Source organism: Hemicordylus capensis, chromosome 3 (genome assembly GCF_027244095.1).
Source record: "Hemicordylus capensis ecotype Gifberg chromosome 3, rHemCap1.1.pri, whole genome shotgun sequence".
NCBI classification, from domain to species: domain Eukaryota; kingdom Metazoa; phylum Chordata; class Lepidosauria; order Squamata; family Cordylidae; genus Hemicordylus; species Hemicordylus capensis.
The window spans coordinates 148,714,499-148,728,436 of record NC_069659.1 but is presented as its reverse complement, the minus strand read 5'-3'; the positions used below and the strand labels follow the sequence as shown (position 1 = coordinate 148,728,436).

At 39.3% G+C, this 13,938-nt stretch overlaps 1 protein-coding gene across 6 annotated transcripts in view; it reads left to right on the top strand.

Moving 5' to 3' along the window:
• PCCA (propionyl-CoA carboxylase subunit alpha) overlaps window positions 1-13,938 on the top strand; it is a 335,273-nt gene that overhangs the window by 309,334 nt on the left and 12,001 nt on the right. For 4 of the 6 annotated variants that reach the window (XM_053307833.1, XM_053307832.1, XM_053307835.1 and 1 more), the window contains one exon: window positions 3,456-3,596. In XM_053307833.1, the coding sequence (XP_053163808.1) occupies window positions 3,456-3,596 (141 nt within the window). Of the gene's footprint in view, window positions 1-804; window positions 902-3,455; window positions 3,597-6,224; window positions 6,305-13,938 lie in introns of those variants that run through there. The other 2 variants (XR_008319164.1, XR_008319165.1) reach the window with 2 other exon arrangements.

Here is a 13,938-nt window from a genome sequence, read left to right as displayed (position 1 = left end):
AGATTATGGAATGAAGCTGGTCGGGAGTTTCAAAGTAAAGGTAGGGTTAGAAAGAAAAATAGTGGGGTAGAGATGGATTGTCAGGGCTTTCCTGACTGTTGAGTTCCCCTGTAACCTTCTCTGTGTGTTTTGCCCAGTTCACTTTGATTGTATTCACCCCTTATATAATATTCAGACATGTTTCTGGCCTCCACAAGGAAAATTCTAGTGCACGAGGTTGTACACAAACCATTCTATTAGGGCAGATATTTGGCCAAACCAATCATGATTTGGATTTGTGGAATGTTCCCTCCCCTTCCAGTATGTTTGTTTTCTCACAAGTCAGATAGATATCCATACAATGCTAGAATGGTAGCTAGCGTTTTCTGAGGGGTGGGGGCGGAATCAATATCTAAGACAAACATATTGATAGTTATCGCTCGGCTGCAGTGGGCCTAACTCAAGATTGATATTCGTGTTCTCTCTCTCTCTCCCTCCCTCTACCTACCTACCTACCTACATTATATTTATTTTACCACACTTCATCCTAAGATCCCAGGGCGGATAACAAGATAAAAACAATAAAAACAGAACAAATACAGCTAAAAGTTCAAAAAGAGCAAAGGTCAGCTCGTTGGCCAAAAGCCTGGATAAAAGGCTTATTATGACATGTTGTTATCGTTTGGAAGCCTGCATTTGATTTTGTGTTGGCTCATTGATTTTGATCAGACCAAACATGCTTACATCCTCCTAGTTGTCCTGCTCTATAAATTTAGGTGACATTTTTGTGCATTGTAAATCTGTGGCTTTGTTGTTTGGCTTTAGATTTAGAAGGCATTGACAACATCCAGACAAAAGATGCACTGGTGGAAGAGTGTATTCCATCACTATAATTCCTCAGGTGGAAGAGGGGTACCATGCGGTAAGAGGGGCAATTTTTACTGATCCCCTCCTTCCCTTTGCAGCTGCCTGTGCTTTCCTAAAATGTGTACCTGAGGATCCCTCAGCTCTCAGGGACACATGTTCAGTAGGGATAGGGGGCTAAAGAGGGAAAGAAGATAGGAAAAATCAGTACACTCTCTTCTTGTCTAATGGCAAGTGCTCTTCTGCCAGTATGCCATTAATCTGGATGGCAGCCCCTGTTTTGTATTTTCAGTAAGAAGTTATGCACCCTGTTATATTGTGTTAGATCCCTGTGGTTCTGAACTTGTTATAGATCTTTGTAGTTCTGAGTGTTAATACATAAGATGATCAGATAAATAAGGTAGCAGATGAATAAAAGATATAGGAAGGTGTCTAAACGTGTCACTGAAATGAATGCAAATTGCTTAAGAACACAGCAAGTTGCTGTGTGTTATGATATTTATCATTAAATTCCCTGGGTCTGGTGTTGTGCAAGATCCTGTTGGCTTGAGCTTCAAATAGGTAGGACATAACCAGACTTGATGAATTTCACTTTAGATGTTCTATTTTTCAAACAACCTGGAAGTGAATAGGGATCAGTCCAATTGGTTAACAAAAGGCAGCCTAATTTGGTTTTAGTTGCATCATCTTCTTGTTCGTTAGTAAGTCAGTGGTACTGTTCAGAATCTAGTTCTGCACGGAGAAGTCTGAAAATAATGGATACGTTGCCTGAAACTTATTCACCATTCTCTTGCAATGGGCAGTTGCAACAAATGGTTGGATAGATATTAGGATGCATTGTTTGCACAGTTAGGCTTTGCCTCACGTGGAACAAACTGTTGTGGAGAACAGGTCAAAAAATACGCATGCGTGTCTGCCTATACAACAGATACACAAAATAAGTTGAGAGTTATCCTGGGGAGCACACTCTAAAACCCTTCTCAGAATTTTCTGTGTTGTGGAGGAATTCCACAGCAGATGATCAATGTTGAACATTCTCAGAGGATACGAAGTCTGAACTTTACTGCCACAGGTCATCAAAGCTGGTAATGTGGTTTAGCCACATTAATGTTATGAGCAGGAAATGTTTAGACTGATTTTGTTTTAACAGAGAAAGTTCTTTTTTTAAAAAAGCAAGATGTTGATGCTGACTGATCTTAATGAAATTGGATTATTAGAAGTACAGTTCTAGCTGCAACTTTTGAACACTATTGATTAAACCACTGGTAGAAGCACACTTCTTTTTTGTCCATTGGCTGTCAAAGATGAACATGTTTGTCGCAGAGACCTGCTGCCATCTACTGGATTCTTGAATGCAGTGTCTCTTCTTGTGGCTAGGTTTTAAAAACACAAACCATACAAATGAGAACTGACTTGGCTACAGATGGTGAATGATCTTTTCAGATTGAAGCAAACAAACCAAAAAGCAGATGAACTTGAAACAAATATCAAGTTCCAGAAAGGATGTTGATATGTGCTATGTAAAAACAGCACTTAAATGACTGTTTCAGAAAGAAAGCAACTTACACTGAGGTCCCTTTTGCCCTTTAATGTTTTTGCTGATGCAGTTCTGCAGATGAAGAAGTGTCATGGTCTCAGACAGACATAGACAACTGTTGCATAGCACAAGAAACAATATTTTTGCTGTCCCTTATTCAGGATTGCTTCTGTTAGTGCTAGGAAGGGGACTGGTCAGCAGGGGTATTCGTGAGGCCTGTGAATTCTGTGTAGGGAATTCATTAAAAATCTGTGTAGGAAGAATTCCCTGTAGGGAATTCATTAAAAAATCAAACTTAGAATTCATGGTGTTCCATTATTTGTAAGTGATGCTAGTCACCTGGAGCTACATCTTGATTTTTGTTAATTAATTGTCATCTAAATTTGGGATTGATTGCATTCATCTCGCTGCATGTACCTCACTATAATTTCAATGTATAATGGGCAGCAGATGGAGAGATTCGGTTTCACCTTTCAATAAGTTAGCCACAGTATTTATAACTGGTATCAATAAAATATTATGGTCCTTTTTAGTTGTTAAGATATGTGGTACAGAGGGAAAGGGGAAAGGATGGAGGAAGGTGGAGAAATTACAATTGCTAAACATTTGTAAAATGCTAAATTTGGTCTGGTCTGCTATTCATTATATGTCATTCAAGGTTAGGTTTTTATAGATGCTAGATGATATGTCCTAACATCTTTAATAATACACACATGTTGAGAACTTAATTTTTTTAAATGTTTCTTCTGTTTAATGTTTAAAGTTTTATTTTGCACCAACACTGCAGTGCTTGTAACCCAGTTCTACTACATTTGTTTATTGCTTCTATATATTGCTTGCAATACATTTTTTTAAATGCCTGTTTCCAAGTTGTTCAATGATTCTCTTTCTCATATGTGCATGCGCACACAACACACATGGTGTGCTAGATATAAAATAATAAAAAATAGATCTATTCTGAGTTTTGTATACCTTTTGTCAGTTTGATTAGTTTATATCTTTACAGTTCAACACTCCTCTGATAATATTAGCCTTTGTAACATTTCTCTCCATTTTCTTCTCTCCTATCCCCAAGTACAAATTACGAATACTGACCAAACTTGCTGCAGAACTGAGCAAACACATGCCAGAGAAAGTAGTGGAGGATACCACAAGCATCCTGAGATCACCCATGCCTGGCACAGTAGTGACAGTTTCTGTAAAGCCTGGAGACATGGTAAGATGTTTACTTCTCTTTACATTGGTTTAAAGATATTCTTCACTAGAGTATCAGGAACACATCAATTTTTTTTAGGATATATCAAAGGTGTTAAGTGTGCATCTAAAAATGTATACTGGTAAATATGGTAAGCACATGCTTGCAAACAGTAGCTATCATATGGGCAGTGGTGCTGTTTGGACCGGACTTCTAAGCAGAAGTCTAGTCTCCTGTAGGCCTGAGGAGCCCCTCAAAATGATGGGGGGCCCTCCAAATGCAGCATTTGGGGGCCTCCAAATGCTGAGCAGCCTGCTAATTCAAGTGGCAGGATTGTCCATGAAAAATGGGGTCTCTGTCTTTCTCTGCATATCAGTAGGAAGTATCTTATTCAGAATCTCTTCTAAAAATGCAAACAAACAAAACATGTTTCCAGCTTTCCCTGAGCGTTGATTTGATTTGATGTATATATCAAGTATACCTGCCGGGTATTGCAACTTATCTGGCAGCTGCAGGGGTCCACAAAAGGCCTTTAGATCCAGGCTCCAAAATTATCTAGGTGTCGTTCTGCATATGGGTACACTCAGAGGCAGCTCTACCACAAGGCAAAATGAGGCAACTGCTTCAGGCGTGGAGTGTTCTACAGGGCAGCATGTGTAAACACTCCATTCTATCCACGACTGTGGGCATCTTCCCATTTGCCTGCTGCTTCCACTCCCACCACCTCCTTGCTGCCACTGTCTCTGTCCTGGGTGTTTTCTCCTCTTCCCGCCTTGCCAGCCCTGACTCACTGACTGCCCCCAGGATAGAGCCCAGTGCTGATGCCACCCTTCTTCCCCTTCTCACCTTTACCTTCTGAGGCATATTCTGCCTTCCTCCCACTGCTCTTGCTGTTGTGGGAAAGAAGGAGAAGAGAGCACAGTGGCACTGGTGCAGCTTCCATCTTGTTGCTTTTGTCTGGGCAGGGGATCACAGCCAGCCAGCCAGGCTTCATATCTGAGCTGCTTTCTAGCTCTCTGCAGCGGATGGCAGGGCAAGATGGGTGGCATGTTGCATTCACCTCAGACAGGATGCACTTCTCAGGGAGCCCCAATTCAGGGACGGAGCCACCATTGGGCCAATGGGTTCAAAGAACCTGGGCCGTGCCCAATCAGGAAATGTGCCTTGCAGCCCTTCCCCCCCCCCGCCCGCCTGATGTCAGACACAGGGGTGCTGGTTTAGCTGCCGAGTAGGGGACGCGCAGCCCCCGTTCAAGAGTTAAATGGCCGCTGTATTCGTGGCACAGCCAGGAACGGCTCTTCCTTCCCTTTAAGGCAGGGAAGAGCCACTCCTGGCTGCACTGCGAATGCAGCACCAGCCTAAGTAGCACCTGAAGGGGCTGTGCTGCCCCTTCAGGTGTTAAATGGCTGGCGCTGCAAATGCAGTGCTGGCCTTCATTTAGCTCCCGAAGGGGCCACGCAGTCCCTTCAAGAGCTATACTACATCTGCTGCCGAATGGAGCCTTGCAGCTCCGTTCGGGAGGCAGACCACGCCCCCGCATCTGACATCAGACATAGGGGCATGGCTAGCCCTGCGTCTGATGTCAGGCGTGGGGGGTGGGGTGAGTGGGGCCGCCGCTGCACACGGGCTGCCAGCAGTCACGCTCTGCCGTTGCCCCAATTGGCTGTGGTTTCCTGTCATGTAGTGTAGTACACCACTCCGGGCTCTTTGGAGGAAAAGCGGGATATAAAATGTGAAATAAATAAATAAATAAATAAATAAATAAAATGTGTCTATTTAAGGGTAAACCTGAAATGTCTCCCACTCTGGTTATTCTTGAAAGCACATCAGCCTTCTGTTATGATGTTGCTGTTTGTAAATAAGCATGTGCAACCTGTTTTTGCAAATATCACCTGAAATTATTGCAAAAGTGCAAATAACCTTTCTGATCAGTCAATGAGACAAACTTGTCCCACTAGCACAGTAGCAAGGATACTGGCAAGGAGAAATAATAATTTTACAACAAACACTGGATTTATTTTCCTCTAGTACTGGCCTCTTAGTTGCCAAATACCACAGATTGATTGATTGAGTGAGTGCCGTCAAGTCAGTGTCGACACTTAGTGACCACATAGATAACTTCGCTCCAGGATTATCTGTCTTGGCCTTTAAGGTTTCTCAGTGGTGCATTCATTGCTGTCATAAGTCCATCCACCTTGCTGCTGGTCGTCCTCTTCTTCTCTTTCCTTCAACTTTGCCCAGCATTATGGACTTCTCAAGGGAGCTGGGTTTTCGCATAATGTGTCTGAAGTATGATAATTTGAGCCTGGTCATTTGTGCCTTGAGTGAAAATTCTGGATTGATTTGTTCTATGATCCATTTGTTTGTTTTTCTGGCTGCCCATGGTATCCTCAGAAGTTGGCTATGCACCACTAGTCATACCAAAAAGGAATAAGTCCAAGCTCTATGATTTTTTCTTTATTGCATTATCATTTTGTCTTTGTGCAGAATTGTCCATCTTTCATTTTTATTCAGTTTTATAGAAACATATTAGGAAGAAATGTGCTTATTCTCAAGTGCACTAATTAAAATGATTCCCCCTGATAAATCAACTAAATATACCAAGTAAACAGATTACAACTTGAAGTCCTAATATTTACCTTTGTATAGATAAAGAGTATCTAAAGTCTCTGGAGCAAGGCTGGGCAGAAGGGGCATTGGAATAGACTTGCCTATTCTCATGTGATGAGGTACTGTATGTCTGGTCTTTAATGTGCCATTTCAATCCCAATGATGTTAGGATGAGACTAAATAAAAATGGAGAGGCAGTTTTACCATTTAGCCCAACACTATATGCATCATGGATGTTATGCTTTATTCTATTTCTAATTTAATATGTGATTTCCATATTCCATGCTGTGTGCTTTTAAGTGTTTGTGTGTATGCAGAAGTATATATTGGTACCCTTATTCCTATGATGCTTTAAAAAATTAAATCTCTCTAGCTCTTTAAAGAAAGAAAAAATTAAAAGTTAAGAACTTAGCTATTTTCATTTTTATATGCCTAAATAATGAGTTGATGCCAGTTCTGGGAAATGTTGGCAATGATGCATCTTCCTGGTGTCCTGGCTGTTGAAATTTCACTTTTTTAAAAGAAATGCTTCCTTTTGGAGTTGATTTTCATATAAGTTTAAGAACAAAGTTGAGTTTACTTAAAAAAAAAAAAAAAAAGACAACAACCACCCTAACATATTTTCCCTTAATAAACATGCTCATTCAGTTGAAACTCCATCAACATTATTATGTATGAGAAGAACTAATCTGGGGATGAAGTGTGGGGGGGATCAACAAATGTTGTTACTCTTGACTGTAGCTGGACAAGCAATTTGTGTGAAATGTTGTGTGTCTGCTTAAACCTTTAGTTCTTTCAAAAACTATGGGGAAGAGTTCTTAAGAAGCTGCTTATCAAATTGGGGTAAAAGAGAGTAATCTGTAAAAATGAACAATTTCCCCATTGACTGAATGCTGGTTAGAAAACTGGCTCCTTACTGCAGTTTTTGACTTGTCATGTAGAATGTGAATCTTGTTGTTTCTCTGTGTGTCCAGGCAGGATAAGTTGTAAAGAATGAGGTAGTAAACAAATGCATCTATATGCAGGGGGTGGGGCATGAGGAGAGAGAAGTATTTTTCAAGACAAATGCTCCCATACATTTTTACTAAGTGTGTGTTATAGGTTCTGTCATTCAAGTGGATGAAAAAGAACAGGGTACTATGAACTATCCTATGTATGTTCCTGGTGTATATTTTGTGTACATGAAGAAGCCGAACGAACCATGAGAGGATGGGCCTCCAGCCAGGAAATTAAAATTAGGAAAACATTCTTTCCATACAATCAAACATGCCAAAAGAAGTGCAGTGCAATGCCAAACAAGTTGTTAAATAATGAGGGAGATTTCTTTTTTGCTCCCCTACCCCCACTTCTCCTCGCCTGTGGGTTTTTGCTGGAGGCACTGAGAGGCAGAGCATTTGAACAGCACAGGCTTATATTCTGCCGACTTGGGCTTGTCAATGGTAATTGGGCAGCTTTAATTGCAAAAACACGTTTGTGGCGTTGAAAGGGAGTTTAGCGTAAATCCTTCCTTTCCAGGATTGGTGTCAAAAAGTTTTTTTGAAAGGAGATGAGGTTGTATCAGCTATCCAGACTGAATAAGCGGCGAGATGGCGCGATTCAGCTTACATGTTTTGGCTGTCCATCAGGACAAGGATCATTCATTGTAGCTGTTCAAAGCCTCAAAGAACAAGGGACGGGAACTCTTACACACTAGTCTTTTTGTCCCAGTGTTTGAATGTGTCCTGATTTTGTGTTTTTCCCCTCTACGTTTCAGACAGCCTAAGGAGTACTTAAGTACCCTTTTTATTTTCTAGAGTATTTACCTGTTAATAATATAATGAGGTATGAAACAATATTACTGGGAAATGGCAAAAATGTTTTCAGTTGGGTGTTATACTAAAACTGCAGTGAGTAGCACTTCCACGCATTTTCTGTATGTGAATGTACACGATAATGTTTTGAGAGTAAAAGCATTGTTGTGTTATGTTGCTTTCAAGAATGCACGGAGATTCTCTTTTCAAGAATGCACAGCCATTTTTTAGTTACATGTACAGTATTAGCAATTTGTTGACAAGGAAGCTCCACCTTTGTAAGAAAACCTGTTAGAAATAGCAGGTTGTGGGGACTATAAATAATCATCCTTGTTTGAATTGAATCAGGTTTTAGCTTATAGGGCACAGTGTCTTGTTTAGGCTTCCAGTGCATTATGAGAAAGTGCATTCACTTTCTACTTCCTTAAAATTGATTCTTCCTAAATCATTTTCCTTTTGGGGTGTTGATCAGGAATCTGAGAATGTTACTTTCTTGACCAAAGTCTGCATAAGCTTTAAAACTTTTGTCTGCCTCCACCCCCAATCCCACTTTGAAAAATTCTGTCTGCTTAGCAGCAATGAGAAAAAACACATGGGGAAGGTTTAACTGATGAACCTAATTTTATTTTATAGTTCCGCCAAGTTTATTTCATCAGTGAGAAGTGTGGCCCATCTTCTCAAACTAACAGAGTGTTCTCTTGAAGGAATTTAATTATGCCCATATTTGCATACTTTTTTTCACCAGGATTTGTTTGTCTACAACTTATGGTGAAAATGTAGCCATTGTATAAAAACAAGTTAGGTTGAAAAATGGAGATATTATTTCCAATAATGGTTGGGATCCATAGAACTTGTTTGGGTTTTGATTTTATTATTAATTTTTTTACTTTTCTTTTCACAAAAGTCAGACCTTTTTCTTGGAAGACCTATCCCCCATGCTATATTGCAAATAGGTTTTGAACCTCCCCTCATCTTCAAAAGCAGTTTGCCATTAAACAAGAACCACCACTGTTACAGAAAAACAAGTCCAAAGACCTCTTGGATGCATGGAACCAGTTGTATGGAAGTAACACTAAGCTGTTCAATGATAAAGCTAAAAGTATTCTTTGGTATGAAATATATTTTACATACAAAGTTCAGAGCACACTTAGAAAAATCTATAGAAGAAATAAACTGAAATACTGATTATGATAGAAATGCAACTGGATGTTCTTCCATACCCATCTTGGATCCCCGCATGAAGCCATTAGTTGTTAAACATGACAAATTGTACACAAGTAGTTGAAACACAGTCTAGGAATGCCAACCAATATGTGTTAAATTGTAATTACAGACAGCAATTTCATATGTTGATCAGATAACTTGGTTTTGTGTGTTCACCTCGTATGTCAGTGTCAGTTTTCCATTGATTGAGTAGTAGAGATGTCACTTAGCCAATCTTGTATATGAAGAATAAAGTAATTGTACTAGCTTCTTCAGTATTCCATTTTTTAAAAGTTAATCTTTTGGCTTAAGTAAACATAGGCAAAATGGTTCTGTTTTAATTGTGTTTATTGTAGAATTCAATTTTAATTATGATTTGAACCAAAAGATGAGGGCATTCTTATTTATTGTTTGTTTGTTTTTCTGTATAAACCGCTTTGAGAACTTTGGTTGAAGAGTGGTATACAAATATTCATAGCAGTAGCAGCAGCAGCGGATTGCATATTCATTTCCTTTAATGCAATCCCATTGAAGGTGACTGTCCTAGAGTACAAGCTTAAAAGGTGATCTAATCTAGACATAGATGTGTAGCAGAGTGAGTGCACTGACTTCCCAACCTGAATGAAGCCTTTCCTCTGTTCCTGCTGCATGGGAAAACGAACTACTTTGCAGTGTGGCATGGAAGCAAGCTAAAAGTTGGTCAGAAGTTCCTCTGATATTTGGAAGTGTAATTGTGCTTCCTAGATTGGGAGCACAGAACTGAATAAAAGGAGTGAGAAAAAAGCATGGATTGTTCATTCATTCATTATATTAAAATGCATGTAGTTCAGTTAATATATGTATATAATGGCTCTTGGTGGGGGTGGGATATCTTTCTGCATCAGTATTGCCTTTTTTTACAGTACATATTATTTAGTGGTGAGACAAGAAGTTAATAATCAGTGCCTAGGAGCTTGTTGCATCAACTTACATTACTATTGAAATAAATGAAAACCAAAACTTCCTTCATTATCTGATCTTCTAAATTTATTTTATTTTTGGTATAAACACAATTTATAAACTGAACTTGAAATGATTTTTAAATTTATGCTCCAAATGATTAGATCAAATTACCTAACTCATTTAACCCAGCTGCTTTGACTTTAAAAAAATGTTTAATTCATGTTTGAAAATTCTGTCTCTATGTATGCTTGTTTCTTTAAAATATACATGGACTTACTTCCATACAATGAAGTTTACCTGGTACAGACTACAAGTTTTTCAAATAAAATTAGCTTTATTGTAGAGATTAATGTGATTACAGTCACTTCTGAATTAGTACTACTTGGAATACTTGAAACACATGCAGTAGTGGTGGCCCTGTATTCAAAGTAGCACATGGAAATTTATTCTGTGCTAAAGGAGAATTGAAATACTTTACTAGTCAAATGGTGGGTATGTGGTTTCAGACTTATTTAATTTTAGACCAACACCATTCTGCTCCATAACACTCAATTTAAAAAGCCTAGGAAAAATACGTCTTGCTGAGATTACAGATAATGTCCAGCCATCGTTCTGTCTTTCAAAATGTTCAAATGCAACAAACCGAAAAACACCTTACAACCCTCTCTTTCTTTCCCTCACTTCACTAAGCACACCACAGGAGTCTGTGATTTCTTGTAAAATGTAAGGTTATATTTTTAATATACTACTTGTTGCTTGTAACCTCCTCCCTTTTTCTTTTAACGCCTTGCTTGCTGTTCAGCTCTTAAAGTCTGGAATAAATTCTCTTGGTAATTAGCGGTGCTTTGTAAAACAAGGGAAAACAATGAAGACAGGGAGAAGGCATAGGAATAGGAAAGCTAATTAAGCCTTTTTTAAAAAAAAAAAACCACCCCTCTTGTACATAGCTTTGTGATATAATTTAATGGGCAACAAATATTGATTAGCTGCACTTGTCACTCTAGTGTAAGTAACCTGGAGCTTTCTCCTTTACTGTAGTTCTTTGTTCAAAAGGGGCTAGCATTCCAAATGAAATTCTAGTGTGCTGGTGTTAACTTTATGCAAAGCTTTAAAAAAGAAAAGAAAAGAAAACCCTGGACACCCTGATACTTAAATCATTTTGATACTGGTGCTTAGAAATTGGAAACGAATATTTAGTTCTGTACAGAGCTGCCTCCTATTTCAATACCTGAAAAAATGTTTTTCTGACCCTGATTCCAAATATAGAACACACAAACTTGACTCCAGTAGATTCCACTTGAATAGCTGGATTTAACATCACATTTCCCTGCAAATGCATGGATTTAGGCTTGCTTGCTTTAACCTCAGAGCTGAGGTGCATGATGAAGAAAGAAAAGATAATATATTTATATATTTTCTTTCTAAAGACTAGCTGTCTTTTCTTTTAATAACATAGGTTTTTGCTGTTATTTTCCAAATTAGTTTCCCCCAAACTCATAGCCATTTCTCAACAGTCAATGAAAATTCAAAATATTTCTATAAGAGAACAATTCTTTGCTTTTGACTGGCAAGTGAGTCCATCATCCTAAAGAGAAAGTTGGAATTTTCTAGAACCACTGGGAGCACTTGTGTTTTGGATAAGTGGGGGTACAATGATTGGTGCTTATTGCTGTCAGGGGAACGTCATTGACCTTTGGTTAATCAAGGGTCAGAAAATCTGGGATGCGCTCTGCCGAAATTCATTCTTTAAAAGAGCGTAGCGTAAAAAGTTTAATAATCATCTGTCAAGCTCTGTTAATTGCCGCTAATTATATTTTCAACTCTGTAGCTCCTTTTTCAAAATTAATTTGGATGGAAGGGGGGAAATGGCACTAATTATTTCACACAGATTTGGACAATGTCAAGGAATTCAATCACAGCTCCAGTTCCTCCTGATTTTGTTTTCTGCGTAGGTGTCTGATGCCAAAATGCCAACAAGTCACAGAGATAGGGAGAACCTCACAGAAGAGGAGTATCCAAAACAGATGATGTTAAAATCCATGGAACTGATGGTTCATAATAATCATGGGGTTTTTTTATGCTGTCTTTGCATAAAAGGTCCTAACTCAGAGTACAAAGTGTAAGCATGTTTGGTACAGTACATAATTCGTTCTTCATCATTCTGTAAGTTTAATAGATTATGGGTAGCTGGGTTCTTGCTGTCAATTGCCACTACTTCCAGTGTTGCAAAATGGAGGGCTATCTGTATGTTGGAACTTTCTCTTCACTACACTTCCCTTGTAGTTCAGAAAGAAGGTGGTATTAAAATAAGGTTTCTAACTGTGCTTTTGACTGGCTCTGAGATGCTAGGCCTCCCCTCTCCAAATTTGTTTAGTTTTGTGTTTTGCTTAAGGTTGCATGTGAAACTCTCCCCACCCCCTGCCCCACCATCCCCATGAGCCTTTCAAATATATTCTATGCAAGCACCTGTGTTCTGAAATATAAAGGTCTTACAAAGTGTAATTGAAGGGTTTTCACTTTTACAGACGAGTCAGCAGGGTTGATATTGATCCATCTTTTTAGGGAGCCCCACTACACCAGAAGGTGATACTGTAGAGGGCCTTGCAAGTCCTCAGAGCCTTCTGTCTAATTTGGCAGAAAAGCACAATGTAGGGCAACAAAAGAACGATCCTATACCGTAAGAAATCTCTGTCCCACCCTCCTCCTCCTCCTCCCCACCACCACCAAAAAAGAGGCTTAATTTTTTCAGCTGCACACAATGATTTGATGCTCACTCTTGCATTGAAACAGTTGCTGTCGGAAGAGGCAGGAAACAGTTTTCTTTTAATTGCTGAAATCATTCGGAAGTGCTTCGTGCGCTGCTTCTGTGCAGCAGATGCTGTGCATTAATTGGCCTATGTAGGACTGACCCAAGGTTCCTTGCAGCGGGCCCAATGTTAGGCACGGGGTTTAAATAGCTTATTTATTATTTTGGATAAGCTAGCAAACATGGTATGTTCTTGCACGTGCTGTATTTCATGGTCTGCCGTTCCAGTGTCATGTGGGTTTCCAGCCCTGGTAATGTATTAGCAGCAGGTAAGCTCTAAATAACATCCATCAGGAGCGGAGGTTTTTTCTTTTTTTTACCCAGATACGCCAATGACTGATGAACCTGTCTTTTGTATGAATGTTTAGCACAGTAGAAAGCCATATGCCACTGGCACAGTTTCCTGTGCATTCTTTACAGTGGCTAGAGAGTAGTAGGGGGAAAAATTCTCTTGCATTTGCATCCTGTCAGTTATGAACAGTTTGCACTTTCTAAAATAGCTCCAGGTTTTGTGTGTGTGTTTGTGCCTTTTAAGCAAGATAATGTGAGGTTTAGGGTTTCTTAAAGGCAATCAGACTATTGCTCTCATGTTCTTTATCCAGAGATATTAGAGCTCATCCTTAATAGGAAACCTTGTTTTGTAACTCCCCGTCTGTTCAAGACAGACCTTACCCCATTAGAAGGTCCTCCCTTGTGTGGGAGGACCACAGCTGTTACCGTAAATCTCATCCAGTAACTGTATAACCCCCCATTTTGTGGTTCTGAAGGATGAAATTGAGAAATGGAATACGGTGCACTCATCCTTTACCTCTCCAATTTTAGGCCCTTGCACATCATTTTCATGCTTTTATTCCAAATCAAACAACATTAGTGAGCAACACCACCCTCTGCTAAATGTCTAGCATCAAAAGCCACATTTTAAATCCTGATATGGTATCTCTTTTTTTTAAGGAGTGTGTGAATCCATCCTTTTCTCTCAAATTCTTGGCAATTTCTTCAAGGGTGATGTTAC